Below are 27,621 nucleotides of genomic sequence, written 5' to 3'. Positions count from 1 at the left end.
CATTTGAAGAAGTAGCCTTTTTACTTATTGCCAAATTTGTAGTTGAAGCAATAAATTTAAACCCTAAACAGTAAAAAATTAAATAAAGTAACAAATAGTGAAATAAAAAATTTGAAAAACAGCTAAAAAGCCCAAGGCGCGCGCCTTTGCTTAAGGCGCCTTGGGTTGAGGTGCGCCTTTTGGTTTGCGCTGGCTTGGAAGGCTTTCAGGCGCCCAGGGTGCGCCTAGGCGCGCCTTTAATAACACTGTCCACAATGTCACTTTCTTTGAGTCTTATAAACCCACTTAAGGAAACCAAAAAAACACTATAGCTGACAGGTCTCTTACTGACATTGCTGGGTAAGGAAGCCTTCGTCTTACCCCATCAATATCCCTTCAAGATGTCCTTCATATCCTGAAACTTTCAACCAATCTTATTTCTGTTCACAAAATTGCTAAATAGCTCCATTGCAAAATAATCTTCTTTGATTCTCATTGTGTCGTTCAGGATTGAACCTTGGGGAGGACGATTGGATTTGCTAAATAATATGATGGGTTGTACTATCTTGAGGACCTTGGAGGTGGTCAAACAAAGGGAACTCAATCCACCATCTCTCAAGCCTTTTTAACTACACCAAATAAGAATACAATATGGGCACACTATCTTTGACTAGGTCATCCACTTTTTCCTCTTTTAAAGCACATGTTTCCTTCTCTGTTTAAGGATATAGCTGCTTTAGATTTTCAGTGTGACGTTTGTTAATTTGCAAAAGCTTGTCGTACTTCATTTCCAATAAATTTAATAAAATGCAACAAACCTTTTTCTTTGATACATTTTGATATTTGGGGGTCTTCTAAATTCTTGATATTCATGGGCAAGATGATTTGTAACTTTTATCAATGAATGCAAATGTATTACTTGGTTGTTTTTAATGAAAGGCAAATTTGAAGTCAGCTCACTGCTTCCCAAATTTCAAAAAATGATTTTCATTCAGTTCGAGGAAAAGATAAAAAAGTTTCGATAAGATAATGGTAGAGATTATTTCAATTAGAGTTTTTTTTTTTTTTCACAAGGGAGGGCATTATTCATGAGTCCTTATGTGTTGAAACTTAAGTTGCATGGAAACAAAAATGAGAAATGGATATGATATGAAATAGAAATGGGGAAACGACATTTTTCAAAAAAGTAGGAAACTAAAACGTGGGGGAAATGTGTAAATAAAAAAAATATAGGGGCCTCTTTGTAAATGTAATTTTTAATATATAAAATTATAAAAAATAGTTATTCAATTTCAAAATAAAAATAAATTCCATGATGCGTTTAAGCAAACATAAACATAAATTCTATCATTCGTGAACCATGACTTACTAATTAAAAACAAACAATAAATTTAAAAAAGAGAATAATCAAACATACTATAATTTATAAAAATTTCTCCACTTCATCTTTTTGTTTCTCTATGGTCTCTTAGACATCAACCAAGTCCAATGTCATTTAATTAACACATATCAACTAAGTTCACTCTTCAATTCATTCCCAGACGAAACCCTAGGAACTTGAATCAGAACAATTAAGAGGAATGACGAAGATAAAGAGATGATAGAGTCATTAAAAGCATTGTAGTTGGCGGATTGGGATGGATAATAGAGTTAACTCTACTAAACGCTAAGCATCTACTGGGTTGAAATGAGAGTGGGCACAACCCTTTAATTGCCACCAGGCAAATTTCACTTTCAAATTAAGGAAACCAACAATAATTCAGTTTGTAATAATTTTGAATGAGTTTATTTGATCAAATAGGGGCAACCTCAAAATTAGTGACACAAAACAATAACCCTAGCAAGAAAAGGTTCCCATCACTTTGAAAGATTATAACAACACAATCAAAGTATCACAATGAAAGCAAAATCATTAGCTTATAGATAGGAATAAGACCTTTTCAAGTAAAAACAAAGCAATACGAGAATCACTAGAAATAAGACCAAGAAATAGATAAAAGAAGAAAAACAAAATAAATCATACCTTTTTAAGTTGAATCGATGGCGGCATCGAGCAATTAGAGTTTCTATTTGTGAATCGATTGCGACAAGGGGTTGCAATGATTCGTGTTACATGGAAACCGTGGCACCGAGCAATCGAAGTTGTGAATCAATTCATGTTGCACGTAAACAGTGGCACTGAGCATGGAAATGTAACAGCCTGCTGTCACAACTCATGGGTAGTTAGAAGGGCATTATTGTAATAAGGTTGTAGTAGTTAGTAGGAGGTATTTTGTGAGCTGTTAGGAGCACATGAGTGCTATTTTCCAGATTTCATTTACTATTAAATAGCTTATAAATAGGCCCTAAAATGCAGAGAAAGGCATGTTGATGAGGGAGTAGATTCTTATCTCCCTAATTCTCTCTCCCTCTCGTTTCCTCTCTAATCTCTCTCTCGCTCTCTTGATTTCTCTCTCCCTCCTTTAATTCTATCATTCAGTTTCTCTCCCTAATTCCAATCACAATCCTAAGTAACCTTAGGAATGTGACAAATGGTATCAGAGCTGGTTCTTCCTCGACTGTGATTTTTGATAAATTCGTATCAGCTTGGTTCGAAATTGAGAAGGTGTAAGCGGATCTTGGCTTGAACTTGTAGGTGGAGTCCATTGTGAGAAGCAGATCCCTCCAATTCCTTTGCTCGTTGATTTCCGAACCTTAGGCGGTAGAAAATGGAATTAATTGAACTTTTAACAGGCGATTCCAGAAATAATAGAGAGTTGACGGAGCGAGGATTCGACTTGGTTATTGATCTCCAACGGTGACTGATGTTGGCGATTAGGTGAAGCAATTCCAGTAAATTACGAAACCAAGCTAGTGGTCGCGAACCGTGGTCGGTGATTGGGTGAGAAGGAGGAGTCAGTGGAAGCGATTGTTGAATTTATAGCAATTGCGAGCAGAGCCGATTTCGACCAGTGACAGCAGAGATTGTGTTCGACAGTGGTTTCGGAGACGCCTAGAGTAGCTCCGGTTGATCGGAACTTGCAGGCAAATTAAACCTCCTTAATTCCAACGGGCCTGGTGATTGTTGGTACTTCAGGCGAGTAAAATTCAGTGGATAATTGAAGCAGAGGTGATTGAGGCAAGAAGGAACAACACTGACAATTCTTGGCGAGTTGTGAAGATTGTCGGTGATTGGGCAAGAAGAACGAATTGAAGCAGATCCAAATCTGAGTGGATTCAATGAGGTGAAGTAGGAGGTGAAGCGGAATTCAGATTGAGAAACGGATTGGAGCGAACGACCTGAATTTGGAAGGTGAATTCAGAGCCATTGATTGGAGACGAAAGTGAACAAGCAAGGCGGGGACAATTGTGCATCTGTAGCAATCACGGGCAGTTGCAAGCAACTCCAGCAATTGGCAATTGCTATAGAACTTGGAACGAATTGAACTCGGGTCAATTCAGTTCCAATGATTTCGACGTAGAATTGCCTCTCGGCTTGAAAATCTAGGAGGTATTGATCGGTCAAGGAAGGCGTGCATGTGACCAAGTCTGCGATGGGCGATTACTAGCAGTGTTTCCGATCTAAGCTTGAAGGAATTTTGGATCAGATTGCTAGCAGCGACAAGAGCAACAGAATTCGGCTACTGTAGTTGCAATTCAAGATGGCGATTCACCTTAATTGCAATACAATAGCTGAGATCCAGAATCGAGGCACGTCTAAAGCAGCTAACCCAAGAGGTGAGTTCCTTTTATCAGTTATATACTCGAAATTGAGACGCAGCGGAGGTGTGGTGGTTTAGGCGATACAGGCTTAAGTGGATGTTGAGTGGGGCGAGAAGTGTCGCCACTGTATGTGACTGAGTTGCGACGACAGGTGCAATTGGAAACAGTCTAGAGGAGAATTTTGCAAGTAGCGATTCTCAATTGATTTGATTTCAGTTGTGATACTCAACTCAAATTGGGAAGTGGTGAGAACTGAAATTGCGCAATTAGAGCCATTGCAATCACTATCGGATTTTGGAGAATTTGATTTAGAGCATGTTCAACAGCAAGAATTGAGGTTCCTGAACTGAAAGCAACCATTACAGGGCTGAATTAGATTTCGGGGATTAAGGATTGCTGAATTTTAATACAAGGAGGAGTTTCCTAAGAGATCCTTAGAGGCTGATCAAGAGGCTATTATAGGGTGCAATTTCAAGAAATTGAATTGAAGAGATGGCCGAAGGACTAATTGTTGCAACAAAGGAAATTAAGGACCTTCGTAGGCAGCTGGACCATTTGTTGATCCTGTGTTCACTTAAATTTCAGACTGTTAATCGGACTTTATCGACCTCAATTCCAAGTGTTGATTTGCTCATTATTGCTCCATTGGCTATTTCGGTGTTTGACAAGGATAGGCCAAAATGGTGGATCCGGCAATGTGAACGGGTGTTCTACCAACACTGAGTAGCTGAAAAGGAGAAGGTAAAAATGGCTGCAGCTAATCTGAGTGGAATTCCATACGTGTGGTTATAGAATTGGAGTTGGGGAAGGGTGGAATTGAGCTGGTCGCAGTTTGTAATTGGCTTGTGTAACCGGTTTGGAGAAAGGACCAAAACCTATATTATCAATGGAGCTTCTAAGGCTGTTAAGCTGGAGATGCAAGAAGCTGATGAGGAAGAAAAAGAAGCGGAAGAAGGGATTGAAGAATTGGGGGATGGTAGTCCAACAGTTGGCAACATCACAAGCACCCCCACTGGTATTGAGAATTCAGATGCTAAAACCCTCAATATGACATCGTTGGAGGAGGTAACTGTTGAGGATGAAGCTGAGATGTTTGCTAGCAATCCGAGAGCCAAAGATCCTGGAGTGGAAACGACCACAACAACCTTAGATTGTGGAGATCTTAAATCTATTTCTCTTGAAGGAATAGGAATGGAAGGAGTTGCTAAATTACCTACTATGGATCAGGTAACTCCAACTGAGAAATTAGTCAATTGGGAGGAAACTTGTGCCTTAATCGAAGTAGATAACCAATGAAGGACAGTTCAAGAATGGTTAGAGGTTAAGGGAGGATGCTTGCATGAAATTGATTACACTAAAACCTTCCAACAGTATGTTTCTGATTAGAGCAAAGGAGGATGCAGAAGGATAAAGTGAAACAAGATGAAAGGAAGAAAAGGAAGGGATTCTTTGTTGAAGGGACCGAGACCCTTGTTGTTTTGCTTACTCATGTTTCCATTGGTGTGGCAGCAAGACATACTATTGTTGCTGTTGAGGAGAAAGAAAAAAGAAAGCAAAAGAGAAGGGAAAAACAAGATTAAAAGAAGGAAAAGCGAAGAAAAAACCAACGGGTGAAGACGGGCATTGGATGAAGAAACAATGGCTTGGTTGTAATAAGTTTCTTGGGGACAAGAAACCTTTCAAGAGGAGGGGAATGTCACAGCTCATGGGTGGTTAGAAGGGCATTATTGTAATAAGGTTGTAGTAGTTAGTAGGAGGTATTTTGTGAGTTGTTAGGAGCACATGGGTGCTATTTTCCAGATTTCATTTACTATTGAATAGCTTATAAATATGCCCTAAAATGTAGAGAAAGGCATGTTGATGAAGGAGTAGATTCTTATCTCCCTAATTCTCTCTCCCTCTCGTTTCCTCTCTAATCTCTCTCTCTCTCTCTCTCTTTTGATTTCTCTCTCCCTCCTTTAATTCTATCATTCAGTTTCTCTCCCTAATTCCAATCACAACCCTAGGAATGTGACACCTGCCTCCTGGAGCTCTCGTTAGCATAAGAGATCCGTGAGAGAGTCTCCAAAGATGAGTGTCACATTTCTAGGATTACCTAGGGTTGTGATTGGAATTGGGGAAGAAATTAGAATTGAAGAAATGAAGGAGGGGGAAGAAATCAACAGAAATGAGGGAGAGTTGCAGAGGGAACTGAGAGGGAGAATGAGAGAGAATTGCAGAGAGAAATCAGATCTTGCTTATCAATTCAAAATATGACCTCTCATCCTCAACTGTGGTTTATATATAGCCTACAGCCTCCCACATGCACCCATGTGCAATACAAAAACAGCCTAACTGCCTATTAGATAAGGACAAAGCCTTATAACGGAAAGCAAGAAAAGGAAATTACAATTATTATATAATGCATGTAAACTCCTACTATTATATTTATTAATCTATCCTTGGGGTCATGACAATTCCCTCCTCCTTGAGAGAGTTCTTGTCTCCAAGAACTTACAACGATTGTGCCGCTGTTTCTTCACTCAATACTCGCTTTCTCTATCTGTTTAATTCCTCTTTCTTTCGTTCTCTTTCTAGGCCTCTTCTTCTTTATTCTTAGGTTTCCAAGATCAATTCCAAGCATAATTTGGCCCAATGCTTCAATAGAAGCAACTTGATCGAGTTCAAGCCCACTATAACCACCTCTTACAATAGTTGTCCACTCAAGATTGGTCTCCATTTTAAGAACATAATCAGCCACACCCGGATCGATATAGTTAGCAGCTGTAACTTTGAGTCTAAAGGGAGGACTAACCTTGTCCGTGATTGCCGTTAGTAGTTCTTTACCATCCAATACAAGTAAGAGTGGCAAACTTTCATCCTTAGTTGCCTTTACTGTATTCCCATTCAACCCACAACCATGCTTTGTTGCAAAAATATCAACAATAGCCTCGAAATGTAGCAATGAAGGATTGTAGACTTGCCTTGGATACTCATACCAAGGCTGTCTATGAGCATTAACATTAGGAGCTGCTGCAACTTCAATTCCAGCTAACGATTTCTCAATGACTGACACCTGGCCTCCATCTCGACCTTCTTCCCTAACATGATTTACAACTAGATTAGGCTATGCATCACTAGGATCATCAGCTTCTTGCTCTTGTAAAGTGTGGTCTACCCCAATCTTCTCATCCAATCTTCTTTCATCTTCGAAATCATGAGTTTCCATTGACTTGTTCGCTTTATTTACAACGCCAACTTCCTTAATATTGACTGAAGTTTCAGTCAGAATATCCTGATTACATGAAAATAATTCAGCAACTCATTTTTCCTTGTGTTTGCTGGAATTTCCCTTTTGTCATGACCCAAGAGGAATTAGAGGGGCAATGCTGCCATTAGTTACAATTGTTGGTTAGGAGATGTTATTCATTCTGTTAAAGTGCACATGGGTGCTGTTCTATAATATTCTATCAGTTGAACAACCTATAAATAGGCCATAGCATGTAGAGAAATGTATGTTGGAATGATTTAGTGAATTCATATTTCCCTCCTTACTTTCTCTCTCTAGTTCTTCCTTGTTTTCCCTTCTTTTCTCTTAATTTCTGCTCTATATCTCCCTCCAATTCTTCTCCGTTTCTCTCCCAAATTCTTCCCAATTCCTTTCTAGACCCTAGCTAAACCTTAGGGTCGTGACATTTCCCTCTATGTGAACTCCTCTTTCAACAATTTCATATTGTCCCGTTGCCTTTATTGCCCTATCAATCTGTTCATCATAGATTTCCTTTGGATAATGTCATTCACCACCAATTTCATCACTGATGTTGCATTCCTCCTTGATAGTTCTGTTGAAATCGGTATACTTTTTCCACTCCATATTGGAGATAGGCAATGAATCCATTTCCCGCCATCTTGACTTCTCTTTTGGCTGTTCCATTTTAAGAAATTCTTCTTTGTTAGAACTTTCGTGATAATCCTCGAAGAAGTTTGCAGGAAAGCTGTAATGATACTTCTTAGTTAGTATCATTGCAAACTCTTGCAATTGCTCATGTAGCATCTGGCCGAATTCCTTGCTTGTATCATGTACCACACTTCTTGTTTATTTGTCCAATTGGCTGATCCCTTTCTCATGTTTCCTGTTGTTTCCAGCTGAAAATGCAGCCTTCTTCTACTGCCATTGAAACTCCATCTGTCTCATGCATGAACTACTCTGTTCGCCTTCAGTTCCCAGTCGAATTGCTATGCTATTCTCTCGGTTGAATCGTTCTTCGTTCCGTTCAAGACTCAGATCGGAACGCTACACGTGCTCGTCTATCAACACCGAGACCAATGAAATCTTCGGAGTCCGTGAATTTGTCGGAATTTCGTTGGGATCTGCTTCGCGTTCCACTTTCAACCTCAAATAGCACCAACGCTCCACCCCCATGCTTCGGAATCAATTTCCGAGGATCACCCGTGGCGATTGTGGATCAAATGCTAAGAATTTCCAAACTCTAGTTGAGGATAACCTTGCTATGTGACGCCATCCAATTCGGACCTTACGGTGATAGGAAATTAGCAGCCCATGGTGTTGGGACTCAACGAACGAACGAAGTTGGAGGAATCTGCATCTCCAAAAATGGAATTTGCCTATAACTTTGATTCGAGATTCGCTTGTCCCCCTATCGATTTTGATCAATCCTTGATTCCTTTCGATTTAGATTTGAAACGCGACAAATCCATTGTTCGATCACTTCTACAGGTTTCACCATGCTTCTGCTGCTTTGTCACTTCGGCAGATTCATTAGAATTGGCCTGTAGATTGTCTCCGAACAGATGGCTTCCAAATCTGCCTAAGCTATTATCGACGCCTCCAAGAAAATCAAACAACTCTTCCAGATCACAAGCCGTGATCACTTGTAGCTCAGTTTACCCAATCGCTTCTTGTAACTCGATCGGCTCCGAGAACTGTGACCGACCTAGGGGTTGCGGATGGATATTCCCTTGTTCGAATGTGACCGACCTAGGTGGTGGGTAAGACGTTGTGAGAGGGTCTTCTACCAGTATAGAGTGGCGGAGAGGGACAAGGTGAATATGGCTGCGACCTACTTGAATGATGTAGCCGATGCTTGGTTCCAGAATTGGAGCAGGGGAAGGGAAGAGTTGAGTTGGCCATGGTTTGTGAACGACATTTGCAATTGGTTTGGGGAGAAGACAAGGACCAACGTTATAAAAGAGTTCAATAAGCTTAAGCAGAAGGGATCGGTGGAGGATTACTTAGTAAAATTTGAGGAACTGAGATCGTTGTTATCCTTAGCTCACCCCACCTTGGATGAGGCTTATTTTGTATCTAGCTTCATTAGCGGATTGGATGAACAGATCCGCCCCACAGTCAAGATGCTCTATCCTACATCAGTGACACAAGCCGCTGAACAAGCTTACCTGCATGAGATGGCCTTGGACGCCTTTGCCAAGAGACACCGATTGTTACCTAAAGTGAGCAGGGAGGAGAACCTGTTGGGGTCTACGAGTAAGGGTAACAATTCACCATGGCAGAGGAATAGGGTCGCAGAAAGGTCCCAGTTCGCCCCAAACCAGACTAAGGACTTCACCCTCAATCAGAAGTGACAGTTGAGACTTTGCTTCCGTTGTGGAGAGAAGTATGGTCTGAGACACCAGTGCAAACAAATGTTGCTTACCATGGAAGACCCTGTGTCAAGGGTTGGGGATAGGTCTGTAGATGTCATCTGCCTACCATTTGGAGACCGATGGACAGACAGAGCGTGTTAACCAGTGCTTGGAGACATACCTCTGGTGCCTTTGTTTTACAAAACCCAGAAGTTGGAGTCGTTGGTTACCACTAGCTCAATGGTGGTACAACACCAACTTCCATACAACTCACAAACGGTACCCATTTGAGGCTTTATTTGGCTACCCTCCACCTATAATTCCGGTAGTGATACATTACACTCCCGTAGAAATATCAGTTGACCACTACCTACAAGCAAGGCCAGACGCTCTACAGGTAATAAAGAGGGAACTTAGCATGGCCCAACATAAGATGAAACAGTGGGCAGATAGCCATCACACGGACAAAACCTTCGAGGTGGGTGACGAAGTCTATTTGAATGTCAAAAGGTTCCAACAACACTTATTTCGCAGGGGACCTATCTCTAAAATTAGCCCCAAATACTATGGTCCCTGCAAGATATTGGCCAAGATAGGATCCGTGGCATACAAGTTGCAACTGCTTGATGGTGTGGGTTTACATCCAGTCTTTCATGTGTCTCTTCTCAAGCCAGCAAGGGGAATCACGACTGATACCAGCTGGGAAATACTTGAGTTACAATAGGATACAGTACTAGAAATCGAGCCTAAAGCAGTGCTCGATCGGCGTGCCATTTACAAGAATTCCCTGCCCATCACTCAAGCTCTAGTCTAGTGGGCGCACTTGCATCCGGATAACACCACCTAGGAATACCTACCAGAGCTCTTTCAGCGTTACCCCAGGGTGGCCAGCTTCCTCTAATTTCTTGGGGACAAGAAATATTTCAAGGGGTGGGGAGTGTTATAGCCTAAGGGCTGATTTGTAATTAGAAGTGTGTAGCAAGGTATAAGGGAAGATTGATGTAACTGTAATAAGCCCACTCGGCACATGGTAGCCCACTTGGCACATGGCCACTTGGAGGTTCTAGAGAAGTAGTTAGAGGAAGTCTCTAGTTGTAACCAACCCCTATAAATAAGAAGCTACTCACGAGAATGGGGATATGTGAAGATTAATCCACAAGTCCTTTCCCTCCTAATTCAATCTCCATTCTCTCTCTCTCCATTTCCTTCTTCTTCCTGCCAAATCTCTTCCCCATTTTGGAAGAGACTCCCGGTCAGGACTGATTAGCAGGAGTTGAATCTCTTCCCCATAGGCTTGAGTTGGATCACTATCAAGACATAAAGATGGTGTGCAATGAAGATGCTGCCACTATCGCTTCCATACTTGAAAGGAACAGGATTGTGGAATTCTTGACTGGTCTCAATCAGATTCTCTAGATCTCACCAGTTGAGACTATTGGAGATAGTTTTTTCCATCTTGACGGAATGAATGGTGCATCTTTGGTAGCTCACTGATAGGAGTATTACCGATTGGTTGTTCAAATGGAACATCTCTCGTAGCCATAGGAGGTGTTGTTTCGGAAATTTCTGACATGGTACAAGGTAACAAAGGCCAAAAAAGGAGTAAGGCAATGAAGGCAACACTGTGGCGATGAAGGCACACAATAACCAGACAGAGAAGGCAACGAGGAGAGGGGAACACTAAGACTCTGATACCATGTGAGAAATAAACTGTCTTTCATATCATTTACACGAGAGGTACAACCCTATTTATGGGGTTGGAGATTACACCATGGGAAATATTACACCTGCTAAAACTAGGAAAGATAGGCTGTATAAAATAGAAAAGGTTGACTACACAAAGGATAGGAAAGTATCCCAAAAAACAGTAAAAGAACAGTTTCTAAACTAGGGATAGGATCAGTTTCTAAACTAGGGATGATTTGACCAAATCTGTCACAAAATTCCTCAACAAAATCTGTCCGATTGTAATTACCTCAGAACTCTCTTGCCTCAATTCATTAAACTCTTCTACTATATCTGTCATGTTTCTATCTCCAAATCTGCCACAAAATTCCTCAACAAAATCTGTCCGATTGTAATTACCTTGCAACCTAATCCAATTCTGAAACCACGAATCTGCCACATCATTAAAGTAGGCTGAGGCTAAGGTGATCCTCTGCTGATCCAGTATGCCGTACAAGGAAAAGAGCTTTTCACATCGCCTGATCCTCCATCTCGGATACTGGCCTTCAAACATCAGAATGTCCAGCTTTTTCATAGGAAAATATGGCTGGTTTTGTGTAGTCAGTATTTCCTGCCACCTTCCGACAGCTCTTTCCTCTAAATTCTCTCCAATCACAGCAGGTTCCCTCTCCAAGTCCAAGGAACCAGCTGTCCTAGGAGCTGGTCCGAATTCTGGAAGGATCAGATCAGTCCGTTCCCTAGGAGGAAAATCGGGGGAGATACTTACTTGAGGCTGCTTCGCAAACATCATTATGAATCCATAGAATTTTCTTGATATGCCTTCCACTGTCGCCTCAATTGACTCAACCTTCCAATCTATTCTTTCAATATTCTGATCCATCACCAGGATTGCCTTGTGATTCTTGCTGGATCCAACTTCCAGTGAATTCACGTGTGATTGCAGATCAGTCGCGGTCATGTTCACTTGCTGCAGTTGTGACTCGAAATTCTTCATTCTTGTACTGTTGGCCGTGGCTGGATCTCACAAGAAGAAGTCGGAGGCCAAGGAACCACTTTGATACCAATTTGTCAGGATCTTGAACCTGACAGAACTAATTCTCTTCAATTGACGAGAATTAGGGTAGAATTTGGGGGAGAAATGAGAGAAGAATTGAGGGAGATTAAGAACAGGATGGAGCGAGAGAGAAAGAAGGTTCGAGAGGGAGACAAATTGAGAGAGAGAGATTAGAATTGACTGGAAATACTTCAACGATTCGCATTAGGTCTGGATTAACTATTTATATACTAATCCCAGCTGCAGTTTGAAGTTGGCGCCAAGCCAATAATGAGGTACAACACAAGCAGCAACTTGTAAGGTACAACTGACTACTTAACTGTCACGGTGTGACAATGATGATTACCTTGAAGTAGTGAGATTCAAGGGTAGAACGAAGCAAGGGAAGAATATAGAGAGAGAGAAGAAAGAGAGATAAGAGAGAGTAAGAGAGAATGTAGAGGGAGGATAATTGAGAAATTGTTCTATTGATTGTTCATTCCCCCTCCCACAAAGTTGGAAGAGTTGATATACTCGCTTGGGTGGGTGCGGATGCAGCAGATTGCTCCCCCTCCCAGCGGTTACAACCAATTCTTTTGTTCTTTTCCTAAGGCGTCACATGTGGCCTTTCGATTCTAACAAACTGACAATTGGAAATTGAAATACAATACTAATAACAATGTAACAAGAATCCTAACAGCAAACAGTAAGGCCAAAGCAAAAATTAAAATAGCATAATCGTGACCTTAACTACCATACAAAATTAAAAGTAATCCCTTTATAGAACATTAGGGTTCCTGACATTCATATACTATTTGTTTCAACTACTGTCAGGTGATTTACCAAATGTGGCAATGATTATTTTTTCTGAAGGCTGGATGGCTGTTTTTCACCAACTAGAATTTATATGCTTTGCTTCATAACTTTCTGAGCTACAGAGAAAAAGGAAAAACCCATGTGTACTTCTGCAAGTGGTTTGTTGAGACATATGTGATGGTCTCAGTGGTGGATTGCTCGGCATTTCATCTCTCTCTCTCTCTCTCTTTTTATGTAGTTTACCTAGCTTTTATGTTTAAATGTCTCCAAGGACATTAATAAGGTGCCTTTCACTGCAGATACTTAATTACTGCTGTTTTTCTATAATATATGGACAGCTTCTTTTACTTTCTTCTTATGCTGTGGTCTGTGAATGTTAAAACCGTAGGCTACTGTCTGATTACTACTTGCATATCAGTAAGATTAGGATTACTTCAGGAACATGGAGGAAGAGAAAAGTGGGTCCATGCTTCTACCACCATCAATTATACCAGCCACTGTGAAGCCAGAAAAGCTGGAGTCTCCTCAGCGGTCAATAATCAATAGGCGTGGGTTTGGTACAGCTGGGCGATGCATTTCTTTGCTGACAAATCACTTTAAAGTTTTCGTTGGATCTCCTGATAAAATATTTTACCAGTATAATGTATGTTAGCCATCCTTTCCATTTTGTTTTTTTAATAGTCCATGATAGATTATGTAATTATGTGAGACTTTTATACCATATTATATGCAGGTTTCCTTTAGTTCAGAGGATAAAAAAGCTGTTGAGAGCAAGGGGATTGGAAGAAAAGTAATTGATAAACTTCACCAGACATACTCATCTGAACTTGCAGGGAAGAGTTTCGCATATGATGGAGATGGAAGTTTGTATACAGTGGGGCCTCTACCACAAAACAACTTAGTGTTCACTGTTGTGCTTGAAGATTCATTTGCAAGACAGTATGTGCTTTTTATGTTTTTTAATTTATTTTTAAATTTCAATGTTTGAAGGCATTATTTGCAGACTCATAATGGATTTTCCTTATGTGGTTATGGCAGTGGGGGTTCTTCTAATGATGGAGGCCCTAATGGGCCTGGTAAAAGGTCGAAATGTTCTTTTCAGCCGAAAACTTTCAATGTAGAAATCAGTTATGCTACAAAAATACCCCTAGAGTCAATTTCTCTTGCCCTTCAAGGGTCTGAGGTAGAAAACATTCAAGATGCTCTCAAAGTGCTTGATACTATATTGCGGCAGCAAGCAGCTAGCAGGTATTTTAAAATTTTACCCTTTTACAGTGTTCATATTTTGTTCGACTCCCATTAGAGAGTGCTAATATTTCTTTGAAATTATGATTGCTCAATATAGGGGGTGCCTTTTGGTGAGGCAGTCATTTTTTCATAACGACTCAAGGAATTTCACTGAAGTTGGAGGGGGTGTAACTGCTTGCAGGGGATTCCATTCCAGCTTTCGTGCAACTCATTGTGGTTTATCCCTGAATATGGGTAAACTCCACTCTGTTGTTTTTCTGTCAATGGTTTCCGTTTTGATGTTTATTGGTAATGCTCCTTGCAATGTGCAGACGTAACTACAACTATGATCTTAACACCTGGACCTGTGATTGATTTTTTGCTGGCCAATCAGAATGCACGTGAGCCTCGTCATATTGATTGGGTGAAGGTAATCAGCTGCTACCTGTCTGATCTTCATTTGTTATCTTCCTGTGTATTTGAAATTTCAATTCTGGACATGCACAGGCTAAGAAAATGTTAAAAAATATGAGGGTCAAGGCAAGGCACACCAATTTTGAATTTAAGATCATAGGCTTAAGTGAAAAGCCTTGCAATCAGCTATTGTAAGTGGCTATTTAATTATATGGAACTTGTTCTGTAATAAATCGTCTTTGAAAACATGTGATGTTTTCCTATTTCTACAAGCTTTACTATGAAGGCTAGGGATGGTGGTAATGGCTATGATGGAGGGCAAAGTTTGGACATTACTGTGTATGACTATTTTACCAAATATCGGAATGTTGAGCTTACTTATTCAGCACACATGCCATGCCTTGATGTTGGCAAACCAAAACGGCCTAACTATCTTCCACTAGAGGTATGCCTTTCCCTTCTTGTTTCTGAATCACTTGGCCCTAACTCTGTTTTCCCTTTCAATTCTTTCTCAAGTTCCTAACATCCATCTTTCTTCTGGTAAATTTTTGTAACATTTCTTCTGTCTCTGTTCTAGCTTTGTACTCTTGTCTCTCTTCAACGCTATACAAAGGCATTATCTTCAATACAGAGAGCATCTTTAGTTGAAAAGTCGAGGCAAAAGCCTCATGAGAGAATACAAGTTGTGACTGATGTAAATTCTCTTTGCCATCGCAATCCACTTATTTTAGTTTCCAATATTGCTACTTTTCTGCTGACTTGAATTTGTCAGGCTTTGAAAAACTGCAGTTATGATGATGACCCTCTCCTTGCTGCTTGTGGCATTTCAATTGAGAAACAGCTTACACAAGTTGATGGTCGTGTCCTTGAGGCACCGAAGGTAAATTTTGACTTCTGTTGAAGGATGTCGGTGTAAATTTATCTTCAAATGCCAATCGAGCTCCATCGTCTTTAAATTAATTGAATGGGATTTTCACTTATCACACACACCTACAGTCACACAACCTTACACAGAAGGAAAAGAAGAAAGAAAAATGTACTGAATGATATTTTTTACAACCTTCCTTTTGAATACCAATCTACTACCATTGTCTTTTACCTGGCTTGGGGATGCAATTTGCAGTTGAAGGTTGGGAATAATGAAGATTGCATACCTCGTAATGGAAGGTGGAACTTTAACAACAAGGTATTTCTTTCCTTTGCTCTAATAAAGGAAGAATAATCCATGGACATCAAGGAGTGGGGTCAGAAATGATAATTCTCTTGTATGTGTTATTGTGCTTCCATTTAAAACATTTGTTGTCTAAGCTGGCCATTAATGGTTCTCTTCTTATTCTTTTTAAGCAAGTTATAACTCCCATTAGAATAGAGCGGTGGGCAGTTGTCAACTTCTCTGCTCGTTGTGACACAAGTTATCTTTCCCGAGAGCTTATTAATTGTGGAAGGAACAAAGGCATTGTAGGTTTCCCAATATTCTTTTTACTGATGGGTATTACTATCTTATAAATGTTTTTGCTTTAAAAATTATTTGATCTTTTTATGTTCAGCACATTGAACGTCCACATACATTAATTGAGGAAGATCCACAGAATAGAAGATCTATTCCTGTTGTACGAGTAGAAAAGATGTTTGAACAGATCACCATGAAACTCCCAGGTCCACCTCAATTTCTTCTCTGTGTCTTGCCAGAGCGGAAAAATTCTGATATTTATGGTAAGACAGACTCCTGTTCTGATTGTTTCCTATTTCTTTAGGCTATTTATATACAGATTTCTGAATTTTCTTTATGTCGCCATCAAGGCCCTTGGAAGAAGAAAAGTCTGAGCGACTTTGGAATAGCCACTCAATGCATTTCCCCTTCTAAGATTAATGATCAGTATCTTACTAATGTCCTCCTTAAGATTAACACAAAGGTATTCTTGTAACTAAATTCCAGGAAGCTTAATGCGGATATTCATAGCATTTGACTTTACCAGTCCTTACTAATTCTATTTGATTCTTTTCATAGCTTGGTGGGAAAAACACATTGTTGGCCATAGAGTATTCCTCTCGTGTTCCCTTGATAAAAGATACACCTACTATGATACTGGGGATGGATGTATCCCATGGGTCTCCTGGTCAACCAGATACTCCATCAATAGCTGCGGTACTCTAATGCAATAAATTCTTTCTAAGATTATTGATCAATCACATTGGATTAGTTAGTACTTACTGTTCATGTTGCTGCCTCTCTAATGTGATGATTGCTCAGGTTGTTGGATCGAGAGCTTGGCCTCTAATATCAAGATATAGAGCAGCTGTAAGAACACAAGGGTCCAAGGTGGAGATGATTGAATCTTTGTTCAAACCATTAGCAAATGGGAATGATGATGGCATTATGAGGTACTTGTAATACAGAAGAATTTCCTCAGTATTGTCAACCCTAATTTATTGTAAATATTTCTATCACAATTCTTGGACACGAAGCCATTAGTGTTCAAGTGCTGCTTCCTGTTGCTGCAGGGAACTACTTGTGGATTTCTATCAATCAAGCAATGGACGTAAACCAGCTCAGATAATCTTATTCAGGTATGGCTATCTCTATGATAAACTTTAGGATGTCTTAATTTCTTTTTGTTTGTTTTATGAAATATACTTTGCGTTGATTTGTAAAAATGTCAACATGATTATATTAAGATATTATCCTTGTTTCATACTTCTACTGGTGAAAAAACATTTACTTCAGCATGCAACTTATTATATTGTTATCTAATTTCTACTAGTGTCAAGATTCCTTGAAATCCAGGTTAAGATGAAATTTTTCTGCATGTTCTTTCTCTTTCTAAAATAATATTGTATTTGCATAATAAATATTCATTTTGTTTTGTACTGGCTGGTATGTACTGTACTAGTAAACCTCTGTCACAAAATTTTCCGTGCTTTATTCTCGTTAAAATAAACTTCTGGTACTGGCCAGAGTTACTGTGGCACTGGTGTACTCTTGATATCACGAAAATGACACCTCCCTGTCTTTCTCTCACACAGATAAATTCTTCTAAAGCTTGTATGTTCCTGGTATTTCTCTGTTTGAATTCTCTTCTGTGCAACGTGCTCTCAACAGCAACACAACTGTCTCTTCTCTTTTTGTCTATATACTCACACATTTATGGGCTATCTTGTTTTGAGATTTACTTATCTTGTTTTGTTTTGATTTATCATAGTTTTTAGATGATAGAACTATATTTGATTTAGGGATTATAACGAGTTATATTTGATTTAGAGATTAGAATCATATTTTGATCAGATTGTTATATTTTTAGGCAGGTTTACCTTTTCATTAAGGCATATAATGTGTTCAGAAGATTCAGCTTGATTGATTGAATAATATGATTTCTGCTTTGTTGTGTTATTCTCCCTAGCTTCTCTCTTGGATTTTATCTTCTCCTTGCTTCTTCTTCTTCCTATGCTCTTTTCTTTCTTCTCAACTTTCTGCAATAGCATTGCTGTCCTGCATCACTACTCTCACCAGACGAATAAAGGTTTGAGGTTTGATCGTATTTTTGTCATATTGATTGAACGTTGGTGGGCTTGTCCATTTTCTGTTTCTTCTTCTGTTGGGGTAATTTTGTTTTTTATTGTATTCTGCACATTTTAAACCTAGGTATTTTGGGTGTAGATTTGTTCCTGCCTCTTGATGGTTCATTACTCGGCTTTGGTTGTCCTTGTGTTTGCTTTAATAGGTTCAGGTTTTTGTATGATAATTGCTCTGTTTTGTTCATATTTCTAGGGGTATGAGTAGCACAGTTCAAACCCTAAGGTTTGTGTATCATCTTCTTGTGAGTTTTGATTTTAACCAGCTTGCATGGTTTTGTGTTTGAGTGTTCAGTTCCCTCTGGGTTTCCATCAATGAGTTTGAAGTTTTGTTAAAGGACTCTTTTCCTCATCTTGTTATGTTATAGGGATAGTTCTGGTTTTTTACTGCCTTGGTTGAATATATTCATGAGATGAGGGTCTTCTTACCTTGCTCTTGAACATGGGGGTCTCATGAAGCCTTCTTGACATTGTCCCTGAACTCCTGGAAATATATCATGTTAGAAGATACCGAGATTACTATACATATTTGGAGAGTGATATACATGATCCATGTTTCTATATTTTCATCCTAAATCTTTCTTCTAGAAGATCCTATCTTGACCATATATTTGTGAATATTCCCTAAACCAGTTTAGGAAACTTCCAATTATGGAAGATCAGTTTGTATATATTCTTGTAAACCTACAATGAGTAAGACATTGGATTTTTCGACTTCCTTTGACATATGATATAAAATTTAAAACTTATTAGAGGATGGCTTGGTGTGTGTGTATTACTGTTTTGTAAGATATTACATAATATAATATTATATATATTACAAGAATTTGCACTTTATTTGGCATGGGATGCTTTGTAATCATTTCCTGTAATTTTGGGATCTAGGAAATTCTGTGAAACAAATAGAAAACAAAAGAGTGACTAGTATTTGGCTGATGAATGATTTAATTTGTATATAGGGTTAAATTTTTCTTCTTATCCGTTTTCTTTATACAATTTAATTTCTTTTATTTTACATTAATATATATTTTATCATATAATTTGTTTTTCTTTTATCATCAATTGTATAATCTGTATAATTTTCATGTTGATTTGGAGGCAATATTGTTATGATAAACTATTTGTTTATGATATGTTCTTGAAAATAGTGTTGATCTTATATACTTCTATAATGTCATTTTATATATAAAATTTTAATATAATCACATATTTTTGTAATATAATTTATTATTGTGATAAATCTGAATTGGTATCCCAGTACTATATCATACTAATGACAAAATCTAGTATCTTGTTCAGTGTAGTATTGACAACTAAGATACATGTGAAACCAATTTTAGAGGCAAAATACTGAGCAAGCCCTAAAATTTTGTAAAGAATGCATCTGAATTCCTGTTTTAGTTAGCTGTAAAGACTTTATTCGAGCATTTGTTTGCTTATCAAGTTTATGCCTCTGGATTCCTGATAATTATTGCCTCACTGAAAATTTTCCTCTTCCAGGGATGGAGTGAGCAAGTCTCAATTTAATCAAGTTCTGAACATTGAACTCAATCAAATTATAAAGGTTTTTTCCTGTCTCTGGTGTTGACTGTCGAATGAACTAGATTAATTTTGCCCTGCTAAACTTTTGGTTTCCTTTATTCCTTCGTCCTTCTTATGTTTATGAGATTATCCATTGCTCCACATCTGCAACTGGTCCATAAAAGCTGTCGTTTCATGTCTATTAAGGATGTAAATGGGTTTCTAAATTAGCCCCATTTACATACTTGCCTTAATAAATATTCAAGTAAGCCATATGCTTATATCCCCCCATTATTAATTTTCATACTTGTAATTGGGGGGGATCTTAAATGGGGTTAGTTGGGATCCCATTTACAACCCTATTCATGTCTCACAATAAAATATTATTCTGAAAAGATCATACAAGCACCATAGTTGTCAAAGGCATGCCTAGGTTCAAGGCTTGAGGCGAGGCTTGTGCCCTTGTACCGATGTATATGTATTTGTTTTATAATGGACTTCTTAAAATCTACACAATGATAACCAGACAAAAATAAAAGAAATTTGATAAGACAATAAAACACTTGATTAACTATCTAACATAAAACCCTAACATTAAAACAAAGCCTCTCAAGTCTCAATAGTTGTTCAACATACAACTCTAAACCCTAAAGTGAGATAGGAGAAAGGATCAAAAGATATCTCGGAGGAAATTCGACCATCAATTCTCGATGTTATAATTGTCAGCGCAAACTTGAGGCCTTTTCTTTTTTTTTTTTGTTTAATCTCTGAAAGGTTTTAGCTTGATTTCCATGGGAGATTCTGTTTTTTTGTCAATATGAAAGCATAATGAAGATGAAGATATAGAAGGCTTGAATGAAGAAAATGATGAGGAAGAAGACTTTGAACTTTGTTCTGATGAAGATTTAGACATGAGTGTAATTTTAACATTTAAAGATTTAAAACAATGCTCCATGTTGATGTTTTGTTATGTTAGGATAATTTAAATATTATTTGTGATTTGTTATGTTTGCCAATTATGTCATTTTACTTTATTTTCATTTTATGAATTTCTCTTGGGTTGAAACTTGAATTTGAAGCAATGCTTTATGTTGATGTTTTAGACTTCTAGTGCTTTTTTTAAATAATATTAGTTGTTATTATAGTGGTTGAGATAATATTAGTTGTTAGTATACTAATGTAGTGGTTTTTTGTTATTTACGACTTCATAAATTTGCATTTCCCTTTTTATAGTTATGGGTATATGTTGAAAGTAATGATGTAAGCATCTTTATATAGATTTTTAATAAACGTGTGCCTCGCTTCCAAAGGGCTTGTGCTTGCGCCTTGCATTGCCCTTGGGCTCCGAGCACCCTTGCATCATGAACCTTTAGTAGCTATGCTTCAAACCAGTTGTTAAGAGTCTGCTAGAGATGTGGAGCTTGATTTAATTTATGATCTTGTTATATGCATAAAATAATCTATGTATTTCTCCAAGTGTACAATACAAAAGTATATATATACACAAGTTTTTAAAGTTACCTCACACAATCTGATTGTGCCCATGATTTTGATATAATACATCCCGACCAGAGGCAACCTTAATATATTGAAGAATACGAATCACTGCATGCTAGTGGTTGTCACAAGGTGAATTTAAGAACTGACTTATCACACTCACAGCAGATGAAATATTTGGATGAGTGACTGTGAGGTAATTAAGTTTCCCAATTAGTCGATGGTAGCGCATAGGATCAGAGAGAGGCTCCCCTTGTCTCGGTAACAGCTTGATATTTGGATCCATAGGGGTATCTGTGGACTTACATCCAAGCAATCTTGTCTCCTCTAGCATATCTAAGGCATACTTCTTTTGAGAAATATAGATGCCTTGCTTTGACCGAGCTACCTCAATGCATAAAAAATATTTCAAAGGACCCAAATCCTTAGTCTGAAACTGTTGGTGAAGATGTGCCTTCAATTCAGTGATACCAACATCATCTCCAGTAAGTACTATATCATCAACATATACCACTAGAAGAATGTGGCGGTTAGATTAAGAGTGATAAAACACAGAATGATCATCTTCACTCCGAGTTAACCCAAACTCGAGAACAGTTGAACTGAATCGACAAAACTAAGCTCGAGGAGACTGTTTTAAATCGTATAAAGATTTCTAAAGGCGACACTCCAACCCAGACTCCCCCTGAGCAACAAAGCTAGGAGGTTGCTCCATATATACCTTTTCCTATAAATCGCCACGAAGGAAGGCATTTTTTATGTCCAATTGATGAAGAGGCTAGTGAAACATAACAACAAGGGATAAGAAAAGGCGAATAGAGGAGATCTTAGCAACATGAGAAAATGTATCGCCATAATCAAGACCAAAAACCTGAGTGTAGCCTTTGGCAACAAGTTGAGCCTTAAGACGATCAATCTGGCCGTCAGGGCCAACTTTAACAATGTAAACCCAACGACAACCAATAGTAGATTTACCCTTCGAAAGAGATACCAAGTCCCAAGTCTCGGTGGAATATAAGGTAGACACTTCTTCAACCATAGCAGCCTGCCACCCTGGATGGGAAAGAGCTTCGGGAACAGATTTAGGAAGAGAAACAGAAGATAAAGACGAAACAAAAACAGAATATCCAGGGGACAAAGAATCATAGCTAACAAAATGTGAAATGGGATGGAAAGTGGTGCACTGATGAGTACCTTTACGAAGAGCAATAGGTAAGTTAAGATTAGAAGTCGAAGGTGACGAACTAGAGGAGGAAGAACTAATCGGCACAGAGGATGAGTTAGGAGACGGCTCCCTTGGACTAGCTACGACACGTGGTGTTGATTGGGTCATAGGTTGCGGACACCGTTGATAGACTTGAAGATTGGGGCGATCAAGACGAGAGGTAAAGGGCGGTGGAGATGGAGATGATGAAAGGTCAAGAAAAGGAATAGGCGAAGGTAAACCAGCAGACACGGACTCAGAAACCTCAAACGAAGAGGGAAAATAATGAGATGACTCAAAGAAGGTAACATCAGTTGAAACAACATATCGAGTTAATTGAGGAGAGTAGCAACGATACCCCTTCTGAAGGCGAGAATAACCCGGAAAGACACATTTGATGGAACGAGCGGAGAGTTTATCATGACCTGGGGCAAGATGGTGAACAAAGCAAGTACTCCCAAAGATATGAGGGGGAAGAGAATATAAGTCAACTTGAGGAAAAAGAACAGAATGAGGAATCTAGTCATTAAGGACAGAAGATGGCATTCGGTTAATTAAGTAACATGCAGTTAAGATAGCATCACCCCAATATTGAATTGGAACATGCATATGAAGAAGGAGCGTGCGGGTTGTCTCAATTAAATGATGATTCTTGCATTCAACCACCCCATTTTGTTGTGGGGTTCCAGGACATGAAGTTTGGTGAAGAATCCCATTAGATGCCATATAAGATTTAAATGGGAGAGATAAATATTCAAGAGCATTATCACTACAAAGAACACGGATAGGCAAATTAAATTGAGTTCTAATTTCAGCACAATATGTAGTGAATACTGAAAATAATTCCGAATGCCTTTTCATTAAATATAGCCATATAGTGCGAGAGAAATCATCAATAAATGTTACAAAATACCAAAAACCCTCTTTTGAACTGACACGGCTGGGACTCTATACATCTGAATGGACTACTAAAAAAGGAGAACTAACATGTTTATTAACTGTACTTGGGAAAGAACTACGACTATGTTTCCCAAGTTGACAAGACTCACACTCTAAGGAAGCAGGGGAAGATAGATAGTAGAGGCTATGGGACTCAAGCCCCACGCCAATTGTGCGTCCGGTCCTCCAATCCTGCACAAGAACATAATCAGACAAAAAGGTTATAGAGCAATTAAGATTAGGAGTGAGTTGACTGACAGAGAGCAAATTAAAGGAACATTGTGGTAAGTGAAAAACAGATAACAATGGTAAAGTAGGGAGAGGTGATGCTGTGCCAATACCCGTGATTGAGGCTTGAGAGCCATCAGCCAATGTAACAAGAGGTAGAGACTGCAGAGTTTGAATATGAGATAAGAGAGAATGATTACTAGACATTTGATTAGTGGCACCGGAGTTGAAGATCCATGGGCCAAGAGAAGATGAGGACTTAGTAAAGCAGGCAGTAGGGTTACCAATGTCAGCAAGGGACGTGACAAGTGAAGTAGCGTGTTGTGCTACCTGGAATTGAAGGAACTGAGCATACTCCCCCTCGGAGATAGTCACTAGTGAGGAATCACTAGGTGTGATAGAGGCCTGACCCTCCGAAATACCAACAACCATGTTAGCAGTACTGGTTGCCTGAGGTGGACGACCATGTAGACAATAACAAGTCTCTCTAGTGTGACCAAGACGATTACAATAGGACCATTGGGGCCGAGGACGGCGATCACCCCGACGACCATCATGACGACCACGATCAGTCGGGGTTGTAACAAGGGTGGAGTGATCTCTAGGTACGGACACGTCACGATCAGCAGTAATAGAAGAGGCTTTAAGTAGCTTGGCAAATACCTCTGTCAAAGGTGGGAGAGAAACACTGCCTAGAATTTGTCTTAACGGATTCGAGCTCCTGTCGAATTCCATGAAGACAGAGGATAATAAACATGTGATCACGCTGTTGCTGTTGTTTCTTGATACCTATATCAAATGGCATCAGCTTGTTAAAATCGGTAATAGAAGCTTGGAGCTTACCCAAATACGTGGTCATATCCAAATCAGATTGTCATAGATTGAACAAAGCACCAATCACATCATAAATACGAGTGATGTCACTCATATACAGCTCACGAGCCCGATTCCATAGGGCACTACACTCCCGAAGAGGTCGAAATATCGGCATTAAGGTCTGCTCAATAGTCTTCCATAGTAAACTCAGTAACTGTGCATCCACGTTCTGCCAAAGAGGTTGATCTCCCTCGGGAACAATTGAAATAGTCTTTGATAAATGATCTTCAAGACCATGTCCAAGAAACCAAATTTCAACTGCAGATGACCAAACGGAATAAATATGTCCACTCAACTTCTCCGTGGTAATAGTTAGTGTGCCCAAAAAATGGAGAATGGTTATAGGTGTGGACATGGTGGAGCGACTTGTGGATGAAGAGTGTGCTGGAGATGAAAACATGATGCGGAAAGAACAACAGATCTAGAGCAGGTCGGGTCGCATGATTGAAGAGAAGGCATAACAGGTTTGGAACAATAGTGGCTGGATCTAGGCGGGAGACCTAATCTGAAGATCGACGGTCAGATCTGGGGTTAGCCGGGAAGAGGATGGCCAGATCTGGACCGGTGAGGCGATGACGACCGGAGCTGGGGGCGTCTGGCTGGAAGAAGAAGAGGCCGCGAGATCTGGGCGCAATCTGGGCCGTGCGAGCTGGGCGACTACGGAGCTGGGCGATGGTCGTGTGATTTGGGCGACGGCGGATCTAGGTAGCGTGATTTGGGTGCGCGAGATCTGACCATGCGATCTGAGAGACGACAATTCGATCGGCGGCAGCGTCAGCGGCATCGAGCGGCGACGGCGGCAGTGGCTGGGTCTAGGGTTGGGCTAGGGTTTGTGGCTCTGATACCATGTTATATGAATAAAATAATTTATGTATTTCTCCAAGTGTACAATACAAGAGTATATATATACATACAAGTATTTAAAATTAATTACACTAATACTCATTTCTTATCTTATTTAATAATACTTATGTAGAGCTGGCACGGGGGTTAAGGGGGCAGCGCCCCTTGTGGGGGCTTGAGGGCGAAGCCCTAGAAACCCGAACAAGCCCAAAAAAATCTAGACAGGCTCAAAACCTAAACAGTTTAGGAATCCTGTCAAAATTAAGGGTTCTAATTTTTGCCATAATTCTCATTTATAAATATGTGGGCATGATTTTTGTAATTGTAACGCTCTCAAAAATAGTGAAAGAAACCCTACCATGGCTATGGACGTAGGCATTCTTTCCCGAACCATGTAAATTCTATCTTGTGTGTGTGCAATTTTGTTCCAAGTTTTTTTTATTGCTTGATTCGTTCCCTAATAGTCTGTTCCGTGGGGGTGCATTTGTATCACTTGGGGGCATTTATTAGGATTGTAGGTAACTCTTAGGTTGTAGTAACAAGGGTATGAGCTTGCTGTTTATGCTTTAATTATCAGTTTCTTGACTGTGTTACTACAGGCTTACCAGCATCTTGGTGAGGTTGACATTCCCAAATTCACGGTGGTTATTGCTCAAAAGAATCACCACACGAAGCTATTTCAAGCTGGTGCTCGAGAAAATGTTCCGCCTGGTATGTTTGTTTGAAGCTTGGTTTGTTTCTGTTTATAATTAATACATGATTTGTTAAAGGAATCAGCCCCTGCAAATGTTCATGCCTCTGGTTGAGTGCAGGTACCGTCGTTGACACAAAAATTGTGCATCCAAGAAACTATGATTTTTACATGTGTGCTCATGCTGGATTGATGGTAAGTTACTTTTTTCATCCTTTCTAGGTGTCAATGCATCTTGTCCAAATCTTGTTTTGATCTGTTTTTAATCTGTTTTGTCTTAAGATTTGTATCTATCTGATATTTAGGGCTCTACTTCATGATTGGATTTCTTTAACCACTGACAAGAGTGAAGAAGTTCAAAATCTTCTATTTTTGTCTTCGAATCTAGCATATGATATTTATTTTAACTAATTAGCATAGCTTCTCTTAGATGGTTGACTTTAGAGTTTTGTTTTCCCTACCAGCAGGAAAATTTAGATAAAATTACCCCCGTCTTTTTGAAGCAACCTGATTGAGCCTGGTTGAGCTTTGCATCTAGAAGTTTTTAATTGATAAAAAGGGTAACTTGTCTGAAAAGTTGGGTCTTATTCCTAACTATGTTACCCTTCCCTCCCCCAGTGTGGCAGATGCTTATTACCATAAAGTGGATGCCAAATGTGCTTTTGTGCATATTATATAGTAGCCAGAGCTGATTCTGCTTCTACTAGCCTGACCTGTCATTCATTTTTTTGAAATGAAAGGGAACTTCTCGGCCTGCACACTATCATGTCTTGCTTGATGAGATTGGTTTCTCTCCTGATGACCTGCAGAACCTTGTTCTCTCACTATCATACGTGTAAGCTTTAAAGCTCTCATTTTATTCTAGGCAGTGGCTTCAATTTGTAACAGTTTTTGGTTGAGTGGTACTATTAATTCATTATGGTCCTTCTCAGTTATCAAAGGAGCACTACAGCAATCTCAATTGGTATGTTACTACAAGTACATATCTTTCTCCTTTTATGTTCTGAACTTAAGCGTGAAAAGGGGTATGTGGCTTTTCCGCTATCAATGCCCTATCTAACTTTTCTCGTCTCCCAAAACCATTGTAGTGGCACCAATCTGTTATGCACACCTTGCAGCCCAACAAATGGGGCAATTCATCAAGTTTGAGGACTTGTCTGAAACATCGTCAGGGCAAAAAACATCAGCGGGAAACCTTGCCATTCCTGAGCTTCCAAGATTGCATAAGGATGTCCAAGGTTCTATGTTTTTCTGCTGAGCTGATTAGCAACTCTTGCAGGCATTCATACATACTGGAAGCAATATTAGTTTTGTTGAATCTGTAAATACTTTTTGCGTCTTATAGAAAATACATACAGGTAAATTCTAGTGTTTGTTTTTTGGGACGTGAGAATAGGTATGAAGCAAGTATATAAATCAGTTGATCAGGGTAGATGATGATCATGTCATATGACCAGTTTGCGAGTTTAGTTGGTACCTCTGCTTTTCGAGTATTGATGGCCAGAGATGGCTAATTTTGATCATCCATTTGCTTAATTCATTTTGTCATTCAGCTCGTGTATGTGTATTGCTTGTTTCTGTCTGCTTAATATCTCTTGTTCTTTGGCTGTTGAAGCCTATTTGATGATTTATCACATGACATGACAAGATGAAGATGGGCTCTTGGATTTGATGCTTTACTGACAAAATTTAGCTATGATTTTCCAAGGGAAAAACTTTCTTATATAGAGCAATTTCAATATGTTTTATTCACTCTTTGCTTAATTACAAATTATATCAAAGATATGTAATGGGATGATCTTGTAGCCGAAT

General features: G+C 39.2%; 1 protein-coding gene across 3 annotated transcripts in view; it reads left to right on the top strand.

The window, feature by feature from the left end:
* The window catches only part of LOC127812213 (protein argonaute 16), a 35,572-nt gene extending 8,215 nt beyond the window's left edge, over window positions 1-27,357 (top strand). The window contains exons 2-23 of one of the 3 annotated variants that reach the window (XM_052352593.1): window positions 13,238-13,442; window positions 13,533-13,738; window positions 13,838-14,047; window positions 14,145-14,281; window positions 14,359-14,456; window positions 14,534-14,631; window positions 14,714-14,885; window positions 15,018-15,134; window positions 15,213-15,320; window positions 15,564-15,626; window positions 15,785-15,898; window positions 15,988-16,153; window positions 16,241-16,353; window positions 16,449-16,586; window positions 16,692-16,822; window positions 16,943-17,008; window positions 19,511-19,574; window positions 25,718-25,829; window positions 25,931-26,004; window positions 26,550-26,644; window positions 26,742-26,773; window positions 26,898-27,357. In XM_052352593.1, the coding sequence (XP_052208553.1) occupies window positions 13,242-13,442; window positions 13,533-13,738; window positions 13,838-14,047; window positions 14,145-14,281; window positions 14,359-14,456; window positions 14,534-14,631; window positions 14,714-14,885; window positions 15,018-15,134; window positions 15,213-15,320; window positions 15,564-15,626; window positions 15,785-15,898; window positions 15,988-16,153; window positions 16,241-16,353; window positions 16,449-16,586; window positions 16,692-16,822; window positions 16,943-17,008; window positions 19,511-19,574; window positions 25,718-25,829; window positions 25,931-26,004; window positions 26,550-26,644; window positions 26,742-26,773; window positions 26,898-27,067 (2,685 nt within the window). In that variant the 5' untranslated portion in view covers window positions 13,238-13,241 and the 3' untranslated portion in view covers window positions 27,068-27,357. Of the gene's footprint in view, window positions 1-13,187; window positions 13,443-13,532; window positions 13,739-13,837; window positions 14,048-14,144; window positions 14,282-14,358; window positions 14,457-14,533; window positions 14,632-14,713; window positions 14,886-15,017; window positions 15,135-15,212; window positions 15,321-15,563; window positions 15,627-15,784; window positions 15,899-15,987; window positions 16,154-16,240; window positions 16,354-16,448; window positions 16,587-16,691; window positions 16,823-16,942; window positions 17,009-19,510; window positions 19,575-25,717; window positions 25,830-25,930; window positions 26,005-26,549; window positions 26,645-26,741; window positions 26,774-26,897 lie in introns of all 3 variants that reach the window. The other 2 variants (XM_052352591.1, XM_052352592.1) reach the window with 2 other exon arrangements.
* The last annotated feature ends 264 nt before the right edge of the window (window positions 27,358-27,621 follow it).

Source organism: Diospyros lotus, chromosome 10 (assembly GCF_014633365.1).
Source record: "Diospyros lotus cultivar Yz01 chromosome 10, ASM1463336v1, whole genome shotgun sequence".
NCBI classification, from domain to species: Eukaryota; Viridiplantae; Streptophyta; class Magnoliopsida; order Ericales; family Ebenaceae; genus Diospyros; species Diospyros lotus.
The sequence above is the reverse complement of the archived record's forward strand: the minus strand, read 5'-3'. Positions and strand labels throughout refer to the sequence as shown.